General features: G+C 33.3%; 1 protein-coding gene and 1 long non-coding RNA gene across 2 annotated transcripts in view; one reads left to right on the forward strand and one right to left on the reverse strand.

Moving 5' to 3' along the window:
• LOC6052980 overlaps nt 1–23,884 on the forward strand; it is a 321,821-nt gene that overhangs the window by 290,528 nt on the left and 7,409 nt on the right. The window contains exons 12-15 of the mRNA XM_038253981.1: nt 11,945–12,050; nt 19,768–19,937; nt 23,257–23,549; nt 23,613–23,859. Coding sequence (XP_038109909.1) covers nt 11,945–12,050; nt 19,768–19,937; nt 23,257–23,549; nt 23,613–23,859 — 816 coding nt within the window. The remainder of the gene's footprint in view (nt 1–11,944; nt 12,051–19,767; nt 19,938–23,256; nt 23,550–23,612; nt 23,860–23,884) is intronic.
• On the reverse strand, nt 11,869–12,957 carry LOC119766994. Its single transcript, XR_005277249.1, has 2 exons — nt 12,705–12,957; nt 11,869–12,618 (listed from the first exon to the last, which is right to left on the reverse strand). It is a non-coding gene; the product is annotated as an uncharacterized LOC119766994 (long non-coding RNA).

The raw sequence follows: 23,884 nt of genomic DNA on the forward strand, positions 1-23,884 counted from the left end.
TGACTTTTCACCTCAATTTTAAATACTAGCAACTTTCATTTATTCATGAAATATTGTAGCTTTCGCTATTCAGTGATTTCAAATGTAGGAGGTCCTACATGCACAAAAGGGAAAAGGGATACCTTAAAACTAACTTATAAACTATATAAAGAGCGGATCAATGCAGCTGAAGACTGCAATGATTTTTGTCGAAATGCATCAATTATTTTATTGGACATAACATCCAAAGTGTCAACTTCGGCTAATTGATGAAGTTCACTGGTGCTGAACCAGGGAGGAAGTTTCAGAATCATTTTCAGAATTTTGTTCTGAATCCTCTGAAGTTTTTCTTCCTGGTTAAGCAACAGCTTGTCCAGATCGGCACAGCATAAAGCATGGCAGGTCTGAAAATTTGTTTATAAATTAACAGTTTATTCTTGAGACAAAGTCTAGAATTCCTGTTTATAAGTGGATACAAACATTTAATATATTTGTTACATTTAACCTGGATACTTTCAATGTGATCCTTGTAAGTAAGGTTTTGTCAAAACCAAGTCCAAGATATTTCACTTGATCCTCCCACTTTAAATTTACCTCATTCATCTTTATAATGTGATGACTTTTTGGTTTAAGAAAATCAGCCCTTGGTTTGTGAGGGAAAATAATAAGTTGAGTTTTTGCAGCATTTGGAGTAATTTTCCATTCTTTCAAATAAGAATTGAAAATATCCAAGCTTTTTTGTAATCTTCTTGTGATGACATGAAGGCTTCTACCCTTGGCGGAGATGCTTGTGTCATCAGCAAAAAGTGATTTCTGACATCCTGGGGGCAAATCAGGCAAGTCAGAAGTAAAAATATTGTATAAAATTGGACCCAAAATGCTTCCTTGAGGGACGCCAGCACGTACAGGTAGTTGATCAGATTTGCTATTCTGATAACATACCTGCAGAGTACGATCCGTCAAATAATTTTGAATAATTTTCACGATATAAATCGGAAAATTAAACCTTTTCAATTTCGCAATCAAACCTTTATGCCAAACACTGTCAAATGCTTTTTCTATATCTAGAAGAGCAGCGCCAGTAGAATAGCCCTCAGATTTGTTGCTTCGAATCAAATTTGAAACTCTCAACAACTGATGAGTAGTTGAATGCCCAAGGCGAAATCCAAACTGCTCATCAGCGAAAATTGAATTTTCATTAATGTGCGTCATCATTCTATTAAGAATTATTCTTTCGAATAATTTACTAATAGATGAAAGCAAACTAATGGGCCGATAGCTTGAAGCTTCAGCAGAATTTTTATCCGGTTTCAAAATCGGAATTACTTTGGCATTTTTCCAACTACTGGGAAAATATGCCAAATCAAAACATTTGTTGAAAATTTTGACCAAGCAACTTAATGTTGCTTCTGGTAATTTTTTAATTAAAATGTAAAAAATGCCATCCTCACCAGGGGCTTTCATATTTTTAAATTTTTTGATAATAGATTTTATTTCATTCAGATCCGTATTAAAAACTTCATCTGATGAAAATTCTTGTTCAACAATATTCTGAAATTCTATTGAAATTTGATTTTCAATAGGACTCAAAACATTCAAGTTGAAATTATGAGCACTCTCAAACTGCTGAGCAAGTTTTGAGCTTTTTCCCCATTAGTTAATAGAATATTATCACCATCTTTTAAAGAAGGGATGGGTTTTGAGGTTTCTTAAGAACCTTTGAAAGTTTCCAAAAGGTTTGGAATAAGGTTTAATTTGTTCGACATCTCTTGCGAACTTTTCATTTCGCAGGAGAGTGAATCTGTGGTCAATAACCTTTTGCAAATCTTTTGAATTCGCTTCAGTGCAGGATCACGAGAACGTTGATACTGTCTTCGGCGAACATTTTTCAGACGAATCAGAAGCTGAAGATCGTCATCAATAATGGGAGAATCAAATTTGACTTGGACTTTAGGAATAGCAATATTCCTAGCATCCAAAATTGCATTAGTTAAAGATTCCAAGGCTGAATCAATATCAGCTTTGGTTTCTAAAACAAAATCATGATTTAAATTATTCTCAATATGATGCTGATACCTGTCCCAATTAGCTTTGTGGTAATTAAACACAGAACTATTGGGTCTGGTAACTGCTTCATGAGAAAGTGAAAAAGTTACTGGAAGGTGATCAGAATCAAAATCAGCATGAGTCACTAAAGGACCACAATACTGACTTTGATTTGTCAACACCAAATCAATTGTTGATGGATTTCTAACAGAAGAAAAGCAAGTTGGCCCATTCGGGTATAAAACCGAATAAAGACCAGAAGTGCAATCTCTGAACAGAATTTTACCATTGGAATTTACTTTTGAATTATTCCAAGATTGGTGTTTGGCATTAAAATCACCGATGATCAAAAATCGAGATCTATGCCGAGTAAGTTTATTCAAATCCCCTTTGAAATAATTTTTATTTTCCCCAGTGCATTGGAATGGCAAATATGCAGCTGCAATCATAATTTTCCCAAAAGAAGTTTCAAGTTCAATGCCCAAACTTTCAATAACTTTTAACTTAAAGTCACGTAACGTGCTATAAGTCATACTACGGTGGATAACTATTGCAACTCCACCGCCATTTCGATTCATTCGGTTATTAGTTATAACTTTATAATCTGGATCACTTTTCAAATAAGTGCCAGTTTTTAAAAATGTTTCGGTTATAACAGCAACATGCACGTTATGAACTCGTAAAAAGTTGAAAAATTCATTTTCTTTCGCTTTTAAAGAGCGAGCATTAAAATTCATAATATTGATGGAATTACTTAGATCCATGATTAAACTTCAGGGTAAGAACAACATCATTCGCAAATTTTAATCCAATCTGGATAGCTTCCATCATGGATGAAGCATTACTCATTGTTTGAATCAAACCAAACAGTGAGTTTTGCAAAAAAGTCATTTTTTCAAACGTAACATCGCCGAGATCAGAAGATCCCAAAGCGTTGCCAGCAGAAAAATTTTCAAATGAGATTTGAGGTACCTGCCCAATTTCAGAAAGATTGGTAGAGGATTTAAAATTCGTGGATGAACCCGAAACGACGTTAGCATAAGAAATGCCATTGTTATTACCTAACTTTTCCACGGTAGGGGTATTTCTAGAATTGTTCGAGTGAGACAGCACGAACGTTTGATTTAAAGATGCAGGTACAACCTGACTTTGAGAAAATTTCGGTTTGGATTTCGGCTGATGCTTAGCACGAGAATCCAAAACCTTTTTCTGATGGGGCAATCCCAGAAATTTGATTTGTGATTTCCACCACAATTTGCACATTTAAATTGGGTGACTTCTTTCACGGGACAATTGTCCTTGTCGTGAGAAGAATCCCCGCAAACCATGCATTTTGGAACCATGGCGCAATGATCAGTACCGTGACCGAATGCCTGGCAACGCCGGCACTGGGTCAGATTCTGGCCATTACCGCCATGTTTCTTAAAATGCTCCCACTTTACCCGTACATGGAACAAAAACTGTACTTTGTCCAAAAGTTTCAAATTGTTGATTTCATTTCTGTTGAAATGAATCAGATAAAATTGTGAAGTCAAACCAAAGCGAGAAATATTCCCGTTTGATTTTTTCTTCATCGGTATTACTTGGGATGGGGCAAAGCCAAGCAACACCTTAAGTTCGTTTTTGATCTCATCCACCGACAAGTCGTTGGAGAGACCTTTCAAGACCGCCTTGAATGGCCGAGCATTCTTGGTCTCATACGTGTAGAAATTGTGTTTGTGGTTTTTCAAATAACCAACAAAAGTTTGGTGATCTTGTAAAGATTCCGTCAACAAGCGACATTCTCCTCTTCGACCGAGCTGGAACGAAACTTTCAAATTGCAAGTTTCCTTGCAATTCTTCAGTTGCGTTCGAAAGCTGGCCAAATCGGAGACGGAAGTCACTACAATTGGCGGAGCCTTTACTCGTTTCTCGACGGCAGAAGGCTCAGTACGAGGAGAAGGTTCCTTGTCATCAGTTTCGGATAAAACACCGAAACTGTTTGTCAATGGAATTGGAGGATTGACCTCACATTCAGAATCAGAATCAGACCTCAGAAGAGGCTGTTTTCTTTTTCTGTTTCCGTTAGCCGGTTTAGCGTTCAAACGCTTCACCGACGTAACGACCAAATCTTCAGAAGATTTGCGTTTACCTTTGTTTTGACGCATTTTGCAAGCAAAGTTCTCTTAAAAAGATGGCTTTGTTTGTAAAATACAACAAAATTTCAGGTGGGGTTAGTCTTGAAAAGACTGTTTAGAATTTTGGAAAATAACTCAGGTAGTCTTTAAAAAGACTGTGAATTTTGTTTTGAAATAACTCTGAGCTTAGGTAGTAAAAAATACCGCAGCTCTAGTGTCCGTTCACCACGAAGGTTCGCAAGACACTGAACTGACGACCTTTGGATTGTGAGTCCAACTGACGATAAGCGACTTTACCGAAGCAGTTTTATAGCTTTTCCAGGGGAACAACTCCTACAGGCTAGTACGCAGCTCGGAAGGAACCAAAAACATCACATAAAATACTCAAAAATAAAACAAATAAAGTTCAGAAATTTAGAAAATTTAAAACTAAAAAAATAAAATATACAAATATCGAAACACATTAAAATTCGGAAATTGAAAACTTCAAATATCATAAATTCAGCAAATCAAAAATACGAAATTCACAAAAAAATTGAATTTAAAATCAAAGGCTCGAAAAATAAAAAATCATAAATTTTAAAATGTTGTGAGTCAACTATTCAAGATTTAAAAAAACGAAAATTACAGATTCGGAAATTATAAAGTATAAATATACGAAAACTCAAACATTTAAAAAATTTGAAAATCAATAAAAAAAAATCAAAAATACAAAATTGAAAAATTTTACAGTTTAAGTTTTATACTCAATAATAAAAAATACTGAAATTCTATAAATTTTAAAATTTTGTGAGCAAACAATCCAAGATCAAAAAAACGAAATTCACAAATTCTGAAGTTGTTAACTTCAAATAACCAAAAACTAAAAATAAAATAAAATCAGAAAGTCCAAAATTCTCAATTAAATAATTAAAACTCTAACATACAGAATGCCAAATTTAAAAAAAGCGAAAAATTAACAATTAAGAATTTATCAGTGTCGACAAATATTCAAAAATATAAAAATAAAAAAAAATCGAAAATGCCAATATTAGGTAAATAACAATTGAAATAGGCGAAAAAAAATGCTTTTAGGTCCTTTCTTCCCATTTAAATACACTCAAACCCCGATGGTTTGACACCAACTGTAGTCAAACGAACGGGGTCACTTACACGAAGTTCACACATACTAACAAACGTTTGTTTCGATAGTGTGCGTAAGCTCCGTGTAAAAAGTTACAGTTCGTCACTTTTTAGTTTGACTTTGACCAACCAACGGAGTACAACAGGGCCGTAGCCAGGATTTTTGTTCGGGGGGGGGGCTTGGGTGCAAAAATTCAAGGAGTATAAAAATCAGCAAATCATTTATACCATCACTTGGTTTGTGGTATAATTATTGAGATGAATTGTAAAATTTTAATGTAATGTATGCAAAAAAGTTTTCGAAGATTTTCATATTAAGTTATCAATGTATTTATTGAAGAAACTCGTTCGTCATTTTTTTTTCTTTATTTTAACAGCTAGTTTGTATTAAAGGAGTAGAGAAAGTGTTTTTTTTAACATTTTATTGAATTGTTTAATTGTAATCCAATTTCGTGATAAACGTCGCTAAATTTAAAATTTACTTAACTTGAATCAAATTTTTGAAAGCATAAATTTTTTTTAAAGAAATATCGATTTATCTAACCATAAGTATTATGTTTTCTGTATTTTATACTGAGAGAAATTTTAAACCGTCTGGATTTACATTTTCAGCTGTGTGATAATTGTGATGGTTTATCTAACATTTTTCATTTTTTCTAGCACAACATAAAACTCATAACTGGAATATTTGTTTTTCTTAAAATTTTATAAACAAACTTAAACAATGTTTTATTTTAATTGTTCTAAGCCAGCGATTCTCAACGGGGGTACCGGGCCTACTTGATTTACATAGCAGGGGGTACCAGCGTAGAAGAAGGTTGAGAATGGCTGTTCTAAGCTATTGAAGCCATTTCATATTTTGCGAAGCTCCTGGTGCTCTCAAAAATAAATAATTTTAATGCAATACAAAAAAATATAATCGTTGAAATTTCAGCTTCTGAAGTGTCTCCATGACAAAAAAAATTACGTCGAATCTCAAGTTTACATCAACTGAGTTTACATGTGATTCATTTTTTCCGTGTCGAGTAAATTCACATTTTTTTTCTGTGTAGGCCTATAATAAATATATATTTGAAGAAAAAAAATCAGTTAATGTGTTAAAAAATTTAGATAAAATGTATTAAATTAATTTTTAACGCCAAAATATTCACTGGAAGAGTTGTTAATAATGCTATGTAACCATTTTTAAATGCATATGTAACCGTTAAAATTTTCCTCGATTGCATCAAACATTAAAACGAATCATGTTTAACTTTAATATTCCGACTAAACGCCATTTTCAAATTCATTACTCATTGTATTCTGAAAATTGGTCCAGAATTTGAGCAAAAATAAAATTTTAAAACATGACAAAAAAATTTAATCAGATCTCAATTCTAAAGATAATTTTTTAATAAAATTTTAATCTATATATATGTTTAATAATTTAGGATTGTAACCATTTATTAAAATCGATGTTTGTTCAAGCAATATCTTGACTCAAGGAACAAAATCCGGCACATTTTATGGTTTAGAAATTTTATATTTACGAAACGTTGCTAAATTAAAAATAAAGAAAACTTTATGTAAGAATTCATAAATTGATTAGTTTTATCCTGTAAATCTAATCTTAGTCTGCACTTGAATTCAAACATACCAATATTCGAAGCATCAAAAAAATAAGATTATTAAAACATAATTTATTGAAATGATTGAAAATTATTTTTGAATATCTTTATTTAAAAATGATAAAAATGTTTTTATATAATTTAAGGATATTTTTAGTTGTAATTATTTTATATTTTTTTATGTATTTGATTTTTTTCATTTTTGGAATTTCTGATTTTTTTGAAATTATCATGTGTAATTATTATCTTAAATTTTTGTTTTAAAAGTAAAGAATACTTTATGTAAGAATTCTTAAATCAATTACATTTTTCCTGTAATTCAAATCTTAGTCTCAATTTTGCTACAAGAACTATATTCTACTTTCAAACGAAAATTTTAAAAAATGTCCTGTAGTACGGAGACTCTTAAAACTCCATACAAAAAAATCTCAAGGAACGGTCAAGAAAAGGTTTACGAAAAGACTTCTCTTAAGCGGTACGCAGCTGAAAAGGAACAGAAACAAAAAGCGTCGTTTGATATTTCTTCGGGAGCAATATGTGTTGATGAGATTTTGATTTGTTTATTTGGATGCGACTGAAAATAACGTTTGAAAATAATGTATTCGCTTAAATAATATTGAAGAATTGCCTCATGAAGCTGACTATCAAAACGCTGAATCTTAATATGCTGAAATAAGGAAAAGCCATTACAAAAATCACTTAATTTTCTGGTAAATATAAATTAATTTAGGAATACTAGAATTCAAACATAAAAATATTTAAAGCATCCAAAATTAAGATTGAAAAAACATAATTTATTGGATTTTGAATAACTTAATTTTAAAATGATATTTTTTTAGTTTAGGATTTCTTAAGTATCAATTATTTTATTAATTTTTCAGTTTTAGATTTTTAATTTTTGGAATTTCAGATTTTTGATATTATTCTGTTGAATTGTTATCTTAAATTTTTATGTTTTTATTATTTTTATTTTTGATTTCTGGCATTTCTTTGTCTAATACCAAAAAAATTAAATCAAAAATTATGAAAATTTAGAAATTTGAAAGTGTAAAATTTTTAAATCTTCAATTAGCCGTTGCGAATATTATTCTGAAGTTTATGTCACTAAACTCTGACCAAAGTTGAGAGGGTTACAAATCAAAACTACAAGCTATGGTTTTATTATTTTAAAAGTGTTCAAAACACACTTTAAATCAGTACAGTTGTTTTGCATCATTAGTTTTCAAAATATCTAGCTGATGGCGAAATCCTTTTTTCGTGAGAAAAAACTTTCCGCGGTTCCGCGACATGTTACAAAAATTCTAAATATTTTTAAACGAGCCAAAACATGTCGTATATGATTATCAAAGCAGGAAAAACATTTCAAATTTGTTTTCCGGACCGACCTGGTCGCTGGTCCTAAAAGACTTAATCGAAATAAGTTATTTCCATTAAAATTGTGAAGCTATTTTTTTAATATTGTATTTGCTCTCTGTTTTTTGGTCCATTTTGAAAAGGTGGCAACATAAACTTTGGAAAATATTTACAATTGATATTCAGAAATAAGAAATTATAAAAAAATAATAAAGAAATTTTAAAATTTTCAAAATGCAAATTCTAATCTGTAAAATCCAAAAAATAGAAATTAAATAGTTTAAAAATGAATTATTGATCAGAAATTATATAATTTGAAAGTGATGTTTAATTAATTTAATTTCAGAGTTTTTGAATCCAAGCTTAAATTTTTTTAACGTTTTGAATATTTTTATCATTTTATTTCTTCCTTTAAAAATCGCAAGCTCATGCACAAAGTGAAAATTAGTTGATAATAAGTATTCACTTAGTTGATCTTCCGATTTTTGATATATTAAATAAAAATTGGAGATTGGCCACGGTGGAAACTAAAAAATGTGACCAAAAGAAAGCATTTAGGACGAGTGGTTTCGGAAAAAAGGTTTACGAAAAAGTAATAAAAAAATACACACAGATATTTCTCAAGCATTTTTCTCTAAGGTCTTAGATATGTAACTAACCATATTCTTAAAACCAAAACGATAAAATTAGAATTGTATTTCTGATAATAGTCAAAATTCACTCAAATGTTTCTCATATTAAATGCTTTCGTTTTTGAAAACAAAATCTAAATATTTTTGAGAAATTATGATAAATTTTGAAAAATGTAGAGAAAAAACATGTATTAACAGTTTAAAGGTTTTAATGCAAATAAAGGAGGGCTATTAATTTTACAATCCAAATTCGACTAGCCGAAGCCTCGATTATCCGAAGTTTCGATTATCCGAAGTTTGAGAACTTCGGATAACCGAATCAGGAACAAATGAAATCGGCATGTTTTATTTGCTTGTTTTTAACATCAAATTCGGCATCTGTTTTTTTAATGGTCCAATACACCAAGTTTTTGCTTTTTGGGTGTTTTTTAATACCCCTGACGGTTTCAAAAGCACCCAAAAAGCAAAAACTGGAAATTTGGTTTATTAGACCTTTAAAAAAAACACCAGAAATATTTCTTGACCTCCATTTTGACCGCCACATTGAATCCAAAAATTCTAAATTATTTTATGGTTCTTCAGGGGTCATACTTAAGTTCTACAATCAAAAATAAGACAACAAGATCTAAGGATTTTTGCTGTCCCTATTCAGACTGTAGTCCCGATTCGCCCCAGATGATGGTAATTATTTCTATGTAGCCCCTTAGAGCAGTCCGCTCGGAAATTGCTATTTTCGAAGGTTAATAACTTTTTAGCAAAAAACCCAAAAAAATAAGGTGTCTTCGGGAAAGTTTTTCCAAATTTAAAGAAGATATTAGTTCTGAAAATTGATAAGAACTGGATAGTTATTGCGCCTTCCATTGGTCAAAAACTGAAACAGTTGCTTTTCTCCATACAATTTGACGATTTTGCCCAAGCTTGGTGGTCAGTGGTCAGAAAAAGCTCAAATTTTGGAACTTAGGCTAATGATGCGTAAATCTTTGATTTCAGGGGATAGCCCCAAGTAAGCCCAGATTTGGACCATCCTAACCAATGTAATGCTAAAACTACAAGATAAATGAGATGTTACTGAATGGAACAATGTTCAAATCTGCATTTCATTTTTTAAATATCCAAATTTTGAATCCATAATCTACAAAAACTGAGCCCGGCAATGGACAGGCAAATTACTTAGTTTGATCAATCAATTCTTGATTCTCTATCTTACAAATTATTTCTGGGAAGAGAACACACAATCATTGATTTAAGATTTTTTTAAGGTAGTTCAATTTAAAAAAAAATTGGAAAAAATTTCGGGGGGGGGCTGCAGCCCGGAAGCCCCCCCCCTGGCTACGGGCCTGGAGTACAAACTAAAAAACTGTCAAACGAAAAAGTGACCAACCACCGCGGGTTGAGTGTACTCACACAAAAATTCACTAATTTTAAAATTTTAAAATAGCAAAAATCAAAAATTAAATATTCAAAAAATTAAAAAAATCTAAAATTCGTAAATTATAAATCCTACATTAAAAAATCTAAGGATTTGAACAATTTAAATACAGATTTTATAGATTCTCCGAAGTCTTCGAATGTAATTTCAATAAATTTTGTTTGAATTTATTGTAAGTTTTGCGTATTTTTTTTTAAATTTTATCTAAATTCTGTTTCAATTTTCTTTTTTTTTAATTTGCTTTAAAATTTCTATCAAATTTTCTTTTTTTAATTTTTCTTTATTTTATTTTATTTATTTTTTAAATTTTATTTATTTTTTTAAATTTTGTTCAAATTTGATTTAAATTTTGTCTAAATTTTGTTTAAATTTTGTTTAAATTTTGTTTAATTTTTTTTAAAATTTTGTTTAAATTTTGTTTGAATTTTGTTTAAATTTTGTTTAAATTTTGTTTAAATTTTGTTTAAATTTTGTTTAAATTTTGTTTAAATTTTGTTTAAATATTGTTTAAATTTTGTTTAAATTTTGTTTAGATTTTGTTTAAATTTTGTTTAAATTTTGTTTAAATTTTGTTTAAATTTTGTTTAAATTTTGTTTAAATTTTGTTTAAATTTTGTTTAAATTTTGTTAAATTTTGTTTAAATTTTGTTTAAATTTTGTTTGAATTTTGTTTAAATTTTGTTCAATCTTTGTTCAAATTTTGTTTAAATTTTGTTTAAATTTTGTTCAATCTTTGTTCAAATTTTGCTTGAATTTTGTTTAAATTTTGTTTAAATTTTGTTTAGATTTTGTTTAAATTTTGTTTAAATTTTGTTTAAATTTTGTTTAAATTTTGTTTAAATTTTGTTTAAGTTTTGTTTAAACTTTGTTTAAATTTTGTTTAAATTTTGTTTAAATTTTGTTTAAATTTTGTTTAAATTTTGTTTAAATTTTGTTTAAATTTTGTTTAAATTTTGTTTAAATTTTGTTTAAATTTTGTTTAAATTTTGTTTAAATTTTGTTTGAATTTTGTTCAAATTTTGTTCAAATTTTGTTCAAATTTTGCTTAAATTTTGTTTAAATTTTATTCAAGTTTTGTTTGCATTTTTTGAATGACCTCCTGAACTCCAGAAATTGATTTGCAGACATTTGGCAGGTGTAGTTTATAATGAGATTATGCCTTGTTATTAAATTTATTATCGCTTTAGCATTGAAAAGATAAATTTCAAATGCATCCAGAAGGTTGAAGGAATAGAAAATACTAAAGTTTCATAGATAATTATATTACGACATTAATGAATTTTGTAATAGGATGATATCAATCAAGGTAGGTAGGCTAACTGAATAAAAGCTTAGTATTTGCACGCATACTAACACTATTTTGAATACTTCTGCAGAATAAAAAAATTAACATTTGAAGGAAACCACTATCAATCTGACCTGCCAATTGGATATCAAGACAATCCAAGCAAGCTGTTTCAAACCCCGAAATCTCTTTCAATCTCATGATATTACCATAACATACCACCTTACTTACCACACAAACATGATCATTGGCGATTTCTGAAGTCTCTTTTTTCCAAAAAATAAAACAAAGCAAACACTAATTTCATCAAATAATCAACCTCTTTGAAAACGTGTTCAAAAATCAAATATTTATTAATATTCTTTCAAATTTAGGACGAAATCATCAAAACGTGCCGCGAGAACGTGCGCTGCCTCGAGACGGTGCTGCTGTCCCAGCCGGGAACGGTGCTCACTGCGGCCAAGTGCCAGGACTTGCGAGGTAAGAATCGGTCACCGCACCACAACCGCAGCAAACCGGTCTCGATCCGGCGACGTGCGCTGCTCAATCGACGCAGCCGCAAGGTGTACCACTTTGACAATGAGGAAGAACAGGACGATCGTAGTAGGCCGACGACGACGACGACTGACGATAGAGGTGACAGTGACAACGACGACAATGACGATGAGGGTGAGGAGGAGGAAAGGGTAGAAGGGCAAGCCTCCTCGGATGACGACAGTGGCGTGCGGGTGGGGGCAGGGAAGGGTCGGCGAAAAGTGGTTGTGGTCCGGTCGGAGTGCCGGTGCGCCCGGATAACCCGGTTCGTCGCGGTCGTGATTGACTTTTTGCTGGACGTGGGCAACCTTTTGCGTAACTTTACACTGTATCGATTTTTCGTGGGCGTGCTGAACGGGTTCTACCGGTTGGTGGGGTTCCTGGGGCGGTGGGCAACATCCGGTGGGGCGCAGAACCGGTCCGACGACGATGACACGCTCCGCAAGTTGGCCGTTGGAGTCGTTTGAGGAGGCTTTTTCTTCTTGCTTTTGTGTATTGTTTAACTAGACATCATCTGAAAGTCGAACAGAAAAGTATTGTAAATTCTTTGTTTCTTCGTTACCATAGTGCCAGTAGTATACTAGATCTGCCTTACTGCACCTTGTACGCTTTTATAAACACACACATTTCCTTCTCTACGCAAGATCGCACACGCTTTTATACATTATGCACCAGGCTTAAGTTGCGTTATCATTAAGCTAGCGAAAAAAGTATTAAATAAAGTTCATTTGTTTATTCAAAATTATTACAAACGCAAAAAATCACCCATTTTGGCTTTTCATTTGTAGAATATTCACATAACAAAAAATTGTGTGTGACTGTCGCGAAAGCATTGCATCTTTGTGTCGCTTCTCTTAGCATTGTAAATCCACCTTTAACCAAAGACCAATGCTTGCCCCTCAACGAGTGAACTTTATTCCTTCTTTTGTTTTGTGTTTTTCCTGGTACTTGGTGTTTCTTCCTGCCTCTTTTCATTACTTAAAATTCACACTGCACTTTTTTCAAAGCCTCTTCATATCGATTCCATCTGGCCACTAGCGTCCGCATGTCCGTCCCGTGTCCGACTGAATTGTCTGTGTTGTGTTCTCGAAACTTTTGCATGCTGGAGGAAAAAAAATCTCGGTGCTTGATACTTGATCTCATCAGTTGTTGAATGGGGTGGCATTTTAGCGTAGGAGACCGACACGCAGGTTAGAGTCAGTCAAGGTAAGTAATGGTCCAGAGCACGTGCATCGGACGGATGTCCGAAAGGGTGCTGCACTTGCTGTGTAAGGTGATATGATCTTGGGTGAGCCTACGTACGTTGACATTTGGAGATGCAATTGTTCTAAATGGGGCTTAAATAACTCAAATTCAGAAGAACAATAGTGCAAGCTCGAAAGCTTTTTAAAATTTTGGTTTAAATTATTATTGGAACAAATCAAGAAAGTCAGATTTTTAAATGAAACTGTGAATTTTCCATACCAAAAAAGAGGAAAAGCAGTCAGATTCAACATTTTTTTTACATTTCTTGTTGCGGTTGATCTGGAAGGATCCAAATAATAATATTCAAAAAAAATTTAACGTAAAATTTTGCCAGTATATTTTCTTTTGATGCAGGGTTGCAAAAATATCAAACTTACAATGCTTAGCGACTGCCATTATCATGCCCAAGATCTCATCTCCCAATTCTCACTGCCCTTTTTCCGTGGCGAAATTCTCAGCAAATAGAATTGTCAGTCTCTATCTCGTATTTACACAACCCAGCATCTACTCTCCTTTTCTCTCCCATTCCCGCATTCTCAATCATCCCCCAACAACAATGCATAGCTAGAAAAGCCGCCATGAAACAAAATTTTCCAACGCAGTTTATCGGGACATAATCCGTGGTCAGCTCCCAATCACCCTATCACGTTCTTTCATTGCAGTTTTTTGAGAAAATAAAAGAATCTTTGGTGAGTCTGCGAGAACGAGAAAAAGAGCAGGAGTCTGCGAGAACGAGAAAAGAGCAGGAGTGATAGAAAGAGAATGCTCTTGCTGGCACTCACGAGATAAAAGAAGAAAACTTACAAGCCGAAGGTCGCTATACCCTCTGACAATTTGGTGCAGAAATCATCAAATGATAGTATTTTTCTTTCACTCATTTACATCACTGGTGACGAGAAATGATCAGAAAAATCTTTCAAGATTTGAATTGAATTGGCTTCTAAAAAAATGATGTGTTCTGTTTATGTTGAACTGATTCATTTAATTATGATCGATTGAAAACATTTTTACAACAACAATTTTTACGCTTGACATTAAAAATCAGCAAAAAAACTCAGGCTTTACAAAGATGAAAATTCGTTCTAAGACATCTTTCGAATCAAATATGTGACTGATTGACATTGACAGTTAAATTTAATCAGCACAAATTTTAAAAATGTTGTTTGAAAAACTTGAAAAAGGTTTTTTTGTGTTTAAAAAACACTTAAGTTCAAACCAATTATGACTCAAACTTCATTTTACATTGATGATTATTTGCAATGTATTTATCTTGCTTCATTTATTTATTTCCACATCTTGTGTTTTTTTTTTGTTGTAATTTGTCATTTGTTTTCTTATTGGTTACGAAAGCCTGTTTGTATCAGGTTAAGAATTTTGTCTACTTTGACATATTGCATTATAAAATTGGCATAAAAGTCTTTAAGAAGCAACAATTTGTGTTAAAACATAGTGCTAAAACACGGCGAATGTTGACCCCAAATTATGTTTCTAAATATCGTCAAGTCAAATAAAGCAAGTTAATCTACCAAACAATATATTTTTTAACAATTCAAAACAAAAATGCCGATTTTTAAACTCAGTTTTTTGAAGAAAAAAATTTCCCATATTCCCATTTTTTTTTTTTTTTTTTTGACAAGGTTTTGATGATCTGAGGGACAATTGTTTCGTTTTTTTACGTTGGAAATCTGACGAATGGTTGTCTTCAAACACTTAGGAAAACATCATTTAATTTGCGGATGTTTGTCCCCTTAAAAATCAAGAAATTTTAATAAATTACAAAAATGTTTAAATTAAAAACCGTATCATGTGGAAAATCATGTTGATGATGTGATGGAAAAAAAAATGTAATTTCAAAATCGTCACCAATTTTTGAATAGTCCTCGCCAATATCTACAACTTTGCTGAAGATACCGAACCAATCCGAAAATTCCTTCAAAAGATACAGAGTTTGAAATATTTACGTACATTTTTTATATTAACAGTTTGCACGGAATCATTCCATTTTGCAGCAAATTTCTCTCTTTTAGCACGAGCTGTAACGAGGGCTTGCTTGGATTTTCCAAATTCACACAAAAATTTATTAATTCATGGAAATTTTTTTTTGTCTTTGATAGCCCAAATGAAATTAACTTACATAATATAACATTTTATGTTCAAAAAGATACGAATTTATGATTTAATTATTTGTTCAGGTTTATTCAGTAGAATAATGCAATTTTAATAACATCTTATTTTCATTTCGTCCTTGACTCCAACATGATTTTCCACCGCCCAAAATCTAACCTTGACCTAACCCGACGATTGCGTAGGCCCTCAATCCAAGAAAGTAGGCCACCCAAGTTCACCAGAAAGGTCGATCTCAGGTCACCACGGTGACTGAAGCCGCGCCGCACCGCCTGCTAGGTCAAGGACTTTTTTCGCGCCACACATCGCGACCAAAAGGGCACGGATGATTCACCACGGCTAGGGTGATCGGTGAAACGCACGAGGAGATGTTGGTAACAAGTGCGCATGATCCGGTTTTGTGTTATTGTAAGAAATTACCTACAGTAAGAAGGCTGGGCATCAAACAATGATGTCATACGATTTTTGCAAAACTGCACCGACTGTAATTCAATTTGTTGTGAGAAAAGTTACAGCTGCGAAAGTGAATTGTCAGCAAATCATAAAATAGTAAAAAGTGACGTGTTTACGACCACTTTAGTGCTATTACACCGAAGCGAAAACACAGAGCAGAATGAATAATTTAGTCGCGTAAAACAACCACCACCCCCACCTCAAAGTGAGCGCGCATTTGGCTGTGACGAGTTTAAATTCAACTTGCACAAATTTGTTAGTCTCAAATCAAAAGTGCATCCGATTGCAACAAATCTTCACCCATCCACGAAAAGTGAACTTTAAAAAAGCGGAAAGTGCGTTGAACCACGGAAGGGGGCAGTAGGCCGTGCCAAAACAGATCTGATGTAAACATAAACCGCGCAATTTTGTCACGCGTTCGTGACCAACCGTGATTCGCAAGAAAGAGAGAGAGGGGGGAGTTGTGATATCGTGTGGCCAACTTGGATGATGTTTGGATTCAACTTTTGATGTTGGTTTCGTCTTGTTTATTTTGAGATGGTGAGCGAATTGGGGAAAAATCTTTTTGCAGAAAAAAAGTATGCTTCCCATTCGCAAGGGGGTTTCTGGTTTCTGTGTATCAATAAGCCGGCTTCTTGGTAGCCGTTTGTCTGTCTGGTTGAGATTTTTTTTTAAATTTATTTCCAAGTGCTTGATGGGTTGAAATGTTGCTTTCAGAGGTTAGCGGGCAGGGTTGATTTTGTCTTATGTAATTTTTTTATGAAGTTTATTTGACTATTTTTTCATAAGCTTATTTGTATTAGGTCCTTTTCGGTGCCAAACAAAAAAAGGCCAATTTTATTTGGTTGATTTAAAAATGTAAAAAAATAAGATGCTTTTAATTCTTATAGAATGCATTCTTATAGAACACATCTAACAAAAGTGACAGGTAATTTTTCGAAATGTGACGTTACTCCTTCAAGTGTAGTCAAGAAATAGATGTTCCATCGAATAATCAAGATGATAATTTTTAAGATTCCTTCTACCGATATTTAGTGCGCGAGAGAGGAGAGCCATGTTCCTTTCCGATTTTTTCTCTTGATGAGCGTCAAAAGATTTTCTTTTGATGATGATTCTTCCATCGCTGGCGCAAAGTTTGAAAAATCAAGTAAAAAGTTAAATTGTGCTAATATTGACTAAAATTGAAATAAAATTGACAAACAAATAGGGGGATAGGGGGTAATATGCACCCCCGGGGCAAAATGCACCCCCTACTTTTCTCGGTATTTGGAAGAATTTTCCGGGGAAAAAATCATAGAAATTGGAAGCTAAACATTGCTAAACCATGCTGGAAAAATTTGAGCATCGCATTATAAAAAGGGCTTAAGTTATTTGCAAAACTTTATAATGTTGTGTTTTCACCTAATTTTCATTGAACTTTCATTATGATTTTTTGACAATATAAAAAGCATTTATTGATATTGTAAGTGTTGAGGTATATAGTTTTTGCCATAATCTTCATTATTCTGTATATAGATAAGTTTAAAATCATCAAAAATGCATTTTTAATTAAATTTTCTGCAAAAACCGTGGTCGGGACAAAATGCACCGCTATGAAGCTCCTTTGTAAAAACAGCGGTGTCATCTAGTGGTGACTAGTGAAAACTCCTTTTACCCGGTGCATTTTGCCCCATGTTGTGGTGCATTTTGCTCCGTTGTTGTAGTGCATTTTGTCCCAATGTTGCGGTGCATATTGCCCCGCATGGTTGCTTGAAATGAAACAAAAATGTTTTTAGAAATTTGATATTTTCGAGCAATTTTGTGGGTTTTTAAGACTTTTTCACATGGATGGCAAAGAATAATAGTTGTTTTAGAACATCAAACCAAATTCTTACACAGTAATGCTGTAATGGTTGAGAAATCACTGGTTTCCCTTAGGGGGTGCATATTACCCCCTCTCCCCCTAACTCTTTGAAATACTTTTTTTTCTTATTAGTAGATTATAGTACAACGAATTTAAATCAAACTCTTGAAAATGTCAATAAAAGGTTCTCAGGTTTTTTTCATGTTCAGACAATTTGCTGAAAAATCATACAAGTAAAATTTAAGAAAAAATATTCATGAAAATGAATAAAAACATTCATTTTTAGTTTTCCTCTAAAAACACAATTTTGAGAAAAATAAGCCTTTTTTAAATTTGGTTTGTATTTCTTTGGTTCGACCAAAATTCTGGAGAGATCTTCTATTTTTTTATGTCAGAAAAAGGTGTAATTTTACCACTTTTCTGGTGTAATGTCATTTTTTCAGTCTAAATTGATATAAAATTACATCATTAAAGAGGTAATATTAAACCTTTGAAAATAACACCTTCCAAATGAACACATTTTTTTTTTATTGCGTGCCTTGAAGTGGCCCAATTGCTGAATAAACGTACAAATTTATAAAAAGTTTACTTAAAAAATCAGTTGATTTCTTTTTTCTTTTATATTGGAAAGAATCTTGTTTTGCGTCCTAAATTTTTTGGTAATATTTAATGAGAAAGACAAAAACTTTAAATAAAATTTGTATTTGCCTTTTATATATTGTTTATTTAAATACACGGACAAAATTAGTATCCAAAAACGTGAACCAACGTTCATGAAATTAGGAATCAAGAACAAATCTATTAATAAAAGCATACTATTATTTTGTTGTGTATTTAAATATTGATTTAGCTTAATTTAGGCTTCAGCAAACGATTTGGAATAAACAAAATTATTAATGAATGATTTTTTGAAAGTTATTACTTCTCTCATAAATAAGATTTTTTTTAAATTGTATTAAATTAAAAGTTAATGATTAATTGATACTGAAACCAACCGATAGAACAATTTTGTAAAATATTAATAGAAATATTTGTATTAATATCAAAAACTAGAACCAAATTCATCCCTGTCCATCTGAAACTGATACTACACGTCCAATCTGCCAGACCACTAACCACAGACCAGCATCCCCCGAAAATCAACCTCGTCAGTCCCAATCAGTTCGCTGGACCATCAAGAGCTTATTTTACTGCAAATCAAGTGCTGCTTGCTAGTGACTTGGGCCACTTTTGCTTCTAATCTAATACGCGTGCCACAACTAGTAAAAAAAAACATCTGGCGCGAGAGAGAGTTAAACATTAAGCTTCTCAAGCACGTGCGTTCGACATACGCGTCCACGCGCGTTGCTATGGTTACTCTCTCCTCTCTCACTCTCGAGTAACAATCAACGCAGCGGTTACTTAGATTAGAAAAGGTCCGCGACTAGCGCCACCCCACGATCAGCCGGACGACGATCGTGAGAATATTAAACAAACGATCGTACAAAATGGAAAAAATAAAAAACAGGCATGATCCAAGTCACCTTTGATTCGGCGGAACTCGTATAGGGGTGCGCGTTTGTTAGTATTTGTGTTGATTGGTTTGGCAGCGGCCTACTAACGTCGACTACTAGCGTTTTAGTATACTCAGTACAGTGCAGTATGGAGCGCGCGATCGCGTCAAATTGGTGGTTTCAAGTGTAGTTTGTTATTTACAGTCAAAGCAAGCAGATCAACGGCTAGTAATTTTGTAGTGTGTCAACAATGATCGAGTGTTTACTACGGGATGGCAAACCTTAATCAGAACCGAATCAGGAAGATTGAATCGTTCCAATCGATTCAGCAGACAATCAGCGTTAGTACGACTACGCGAAGGACAGTTCAAAAGTGCCACGCCGGCGTTCAGACGGACAGATTGAATGGTACAGAATCGACGACGGCGACGACCTTCAAAATCTAGATCGAAAACCGATCCAATCAACAAACAATCAAAAACCTTCATCTTTTTTACATTTTTAGATACGATCCACTGCTGGGAGAAGCTGCTGAGCTGGAGCGAACGGCGCCAGATCACGACCCGCTTCCAGAAAGACATCCAAGACCTCAAGGATGGGCTGGACGAGCTGGGCAGCAAGGCGTTCGACTTCTCGTCGGAGGCCCACATCCAACTGGCCATCGATCAGCTGAAGGTAAGTGCTTGGCGGTGATAAGAACGCGAAAAAATGACTCATAAAGTAGGAAGTTTAAGGTCAAAGGCGCAACGAAATCGTGAATTGCGATGCAGTTTTAACAAACAAACAAAAATCACAGCAAACCGGTGTCAGTAACCGTCGGCGTTTGATCTAGTAGCCGCTGGGCAATTAGGAAATAACTTGCTGAATTCCGATCGGATCGCGCGCGCAGCGCGGTAGTGTTTGAAAGGGTGCCTCCACTCTAGAGAGTCTAGTAGGCCATGCTGCCCCGACTTGTTGTTGACGTAATGGAAAAAACGGTTTTTATTTTCGGCGATTTCGCTATCCTAGAGTCCGGTTGCTGATATTAGTAGCAGATATCATGATGATGTGTTTTTCTTTCGATTTTCAAGAGCATCTACCGCCTTGTGGCCTACTGTGATGAAAGTGAAACTGTTTGCGGTTGTGCAAAGAATATGATGGCTTGCTTGTTTTCAAGAGGTGTTTTAGCGTTACATTACATTTACTACTAATGGGGTGGAATGATGTTTGTTTTTTTTTTCCCGTGGTTTATGACCAGCTGGTTGGTGTTTCACGTACAGTTTTTGGGGCGGATGTTGGGGCAATACACACTATTGCGTTATGCGTGCGTACTGATAAAAAACGAGTTGCGTTGCGCGACCTGGTCGCGGGGTTTTGTGAATTACTTAAAAGTATGAGTGATCTCACCTTTAGTGTTTTTTTTTATTTTAAACAAAAACTTTTTTGTGATTGTTGATCAAAACTAAAATTCTTATTCAAGCGTTAATATTTTTCCTTACTTAATAGTTTTCAATTATTTTTTTTTTTATTTATGAAAAAAATATATTTTAACGTCAAATTTAGCAACCCCAAACTAGTCATTACCAAATGAATAATTGCAATATTCACGCCATATTGGCCGCCATCTTGGATTACACATGTTCAAATCACTTTGGAGCAATTTCGGGTTCATTAATGACCCAAAAAACAACGATTTTTTGCGTTATTCGATTGTACATATATTTCTTTAACCGAAGTATTTTTTTTCTTCTTAAACTTGGGATACTCGAGTCTTAGGATATTTAGATATAAATTTAAAAGCACCTTTTCTTGCTAACTTTTGAGCATCTTAATAAAAGCTATTTTCGGATCAAGTATGATACTGACAAAGATCGAACTAACTTTTTGACGCACGAAATAATCCCGATATTTTTCTTTCACTGTTAAGGTGAAACGGGACGCGTATTCTTGGTCAACTTCTGTTCAATTTAAATCAATTTTTCAACTCGACAGATTGCTTGCTGTTGACCTATTCAGAAAATAGAACTCCATATGTTACGGCATTTTTTTTATTATTTTTTTTCTTGCTTAAAAACTCGTGTGCTTGATTTTTGGACGACTTTTCATGAAACTACTTTTTACATTAATTTCTAAACTTGACAGATTGCTTGCTCGTTGCCGGACTATTCTACCACCTCTTATCATTACATTTTTCCTTTCTAATTTTTTCATGTTTTTCAGTCACTTTTTCAATTTTTTGCCTTTGTTTCACATTATTCAGTATAGAACGATACTTCTTTTTACTTAAAATATAGGATATTTTAATAAAAAAAAACACAGCCAAAGTTGTTATCCAAAAAAAACATTTTTAAATCATTTACAAAATCACATAAAACAAGTCAAACTTTCAACCATAAAATTTTCATGAATTCTTCTTTCCATTGCTTTTTAAAGATCAAAAATTAGTTGAAAAACAGATTTTTGACGATTTTTCAGATCGAAACCCGCCTAAAGGCAGGGTTGAGTTATTTTAATTTTTGATTTTTCATATTTTTTGAGGACAAACAAACATTCTTGACACCTCATTTTAATTTTCCAGAAACACTATTTTTTCAAAATAGCATAATTCCGAATCATCATAAGTTTTACGTCAATTAAATACTTTACATTAAATATAGAATATAAAATCGAAAATAAAAAATCGACGAATGGGGAATTCAAGTTTGAATATTTGAAGAGTTAATTTAAAAAAAACATTTTTTTTTTTGTACCCTTTTTGTCGCACTTTGTCAAAGATACTGATTTGATCTGAAATTGGAGATTTGATTGTAAAAAATAAAAAAAAAACTTTTTTTCTCACAGGGAATTTACGTAAAAAATATGTTTTTTAGAAGTTTTTTACAGTAGAAAGAGACTTATTTTTTTGTGTTTTTTTTTCAGGGAGTTATCCAATAAAATTTTCTGTTTTTTTTTCTTTTTTTTCAAAATTTATACTTTTTTATACGGCTTAAACACATTTTTCCAGAAAATATGTTAAATACAACACAAAGAAGTGTATATGAACCATCTCTAATACTTTTTCGAGTGTTTTTTTTCACTTTTCTAAAAATCTGTGGTTTCTTAAAAGATTTCTAAATTTTCTTCCCATTTTTTTTTTTCTAAAGTATAATGTTTGTCGTACAAAAATTAAATGTAGATTGCTATGGAGCAAATACAAATTTATTGAATTGGCCATCATCTTTAGAGAGGAGATAATCTTTTCTATGTGAGTGTGTTCTATGATCTCTCCAGAAACTTTGCCCAGACGCCCTTGTTTTAATCACATTACTAATAATTACTAATAGTATGAAGGGGCGAGAAGTCTACATTAAGTATGCTTTCGAAGAAAAAAAAAGTCTATTCTTCAAGGTTTTTACCTTTTAGGCCATTGCAAAAAATTTTTCATGCTTTTGTCTCTAAAAAAGAGGCGGATATTTTTTTCAATTTACTGAAATTAAATTTTTCGTCGAAAAGCTTGTAAAATCATTTGTTATAATTGAGAATATAATGTTTAACGCTTATTTATTCATTTTGAACCATAAAAAGACATTTGAATCGTTTTACAAATTTTGAATTAGGTTTTACAGCGTGACGTCACGAGCGAACACGCACACACATTTTTACAGAGACACACGTGCAAACAATGTAAACAGTGCAGCCAAGCTGTCAAATTTCTAACCTCCAAATCGAGTCGGCGTAAAACCTAATTTTGTTACCTCAAATTAGTACAAAACGTTAAAGTTAAACAACATATTTTCATAAATTCATTAATTTTGGATTGTGGCATAACTGTAATAATTAATAAGCATTTTTTGAAACATCGTTTCAAAATTTCAAAAATCAGGCATAAAATTTAAAATTTAGTTTTTTTTGTTAATCTGTTTTCAAAAATGAGTTTAAATTTGAAATATAGGTTTTTTTTTATTTAATCTATAGTACAGTTCTTACAATAATTGAATAACTTAAAATATACCAAATAATTCTCTTCCCCCGCTAGAACGAACGCAAGGTGCTCCAGAACCAGCGTCCGAAGATGCTCACGCTGAACGCGACCGTCCACAGCTGGGTTTCGCAGCAAGAGCTCGCGCGGAAGGAACTGCTCGACCGGTGCGCCATCGACTCCCAGCTCGAGCAGCTGGACCGGGAGAAGAACTACTCCAAGTGTCCGGACCAAAAGTGCGGCTGCTGTTACGACTGCTTGGCCGAGCTGCGGGAGGACTGCACGATCAACCGCGAGTTGAAGGACGGAATTGGCCAACTGTACGGCACGTGGGATGAGGCGGAAATTAGGTGAGGTTTTTAATCATTTTGGAAGTTTAAAGAGTTTTTAATGAGAGTTTTTTTCATTTTCAGAATCAAAAACCGAATCGAGAATCTGACCAGTTCGATGATGACCTGGAAGCAGCTCGAGGACGGTTTGAGTGACTTTCGCGACATTCTTGATCGCGACCGTGGGAAGCTCCAAGGCCTCGAAGGTGTCCTGCTCCAGCAACAGCAGCAGCAGCAAACCGGCAGTGGCCGAAGCACCCCCGCCGAAGTGGCCAACAGCGTCCGGGAGGTGGTCAAGGCTCTGTCCGAAAAGGTTGAGCCTCTTTTTCAGGTAATTGCTCTTTTGGTGTTTCGAA

The sequence above is a fragment of the Culex quinquefasciatus genome, chromosome 2 (genome assembly GCF_015732765.1).
Source record: "Culex quinquefasciatus strain JHB chromosome 2, VPISU_Cqui_1.0_pri_paternal, whole genome shotgun sequence".
Taxonomy (NCBI): domain Eukaryota; kingdom Metazoa; phylum Arthropoda; class Insecta; order Diptera; family Culicidae; genus Culex; species Culex quinquefasciatus.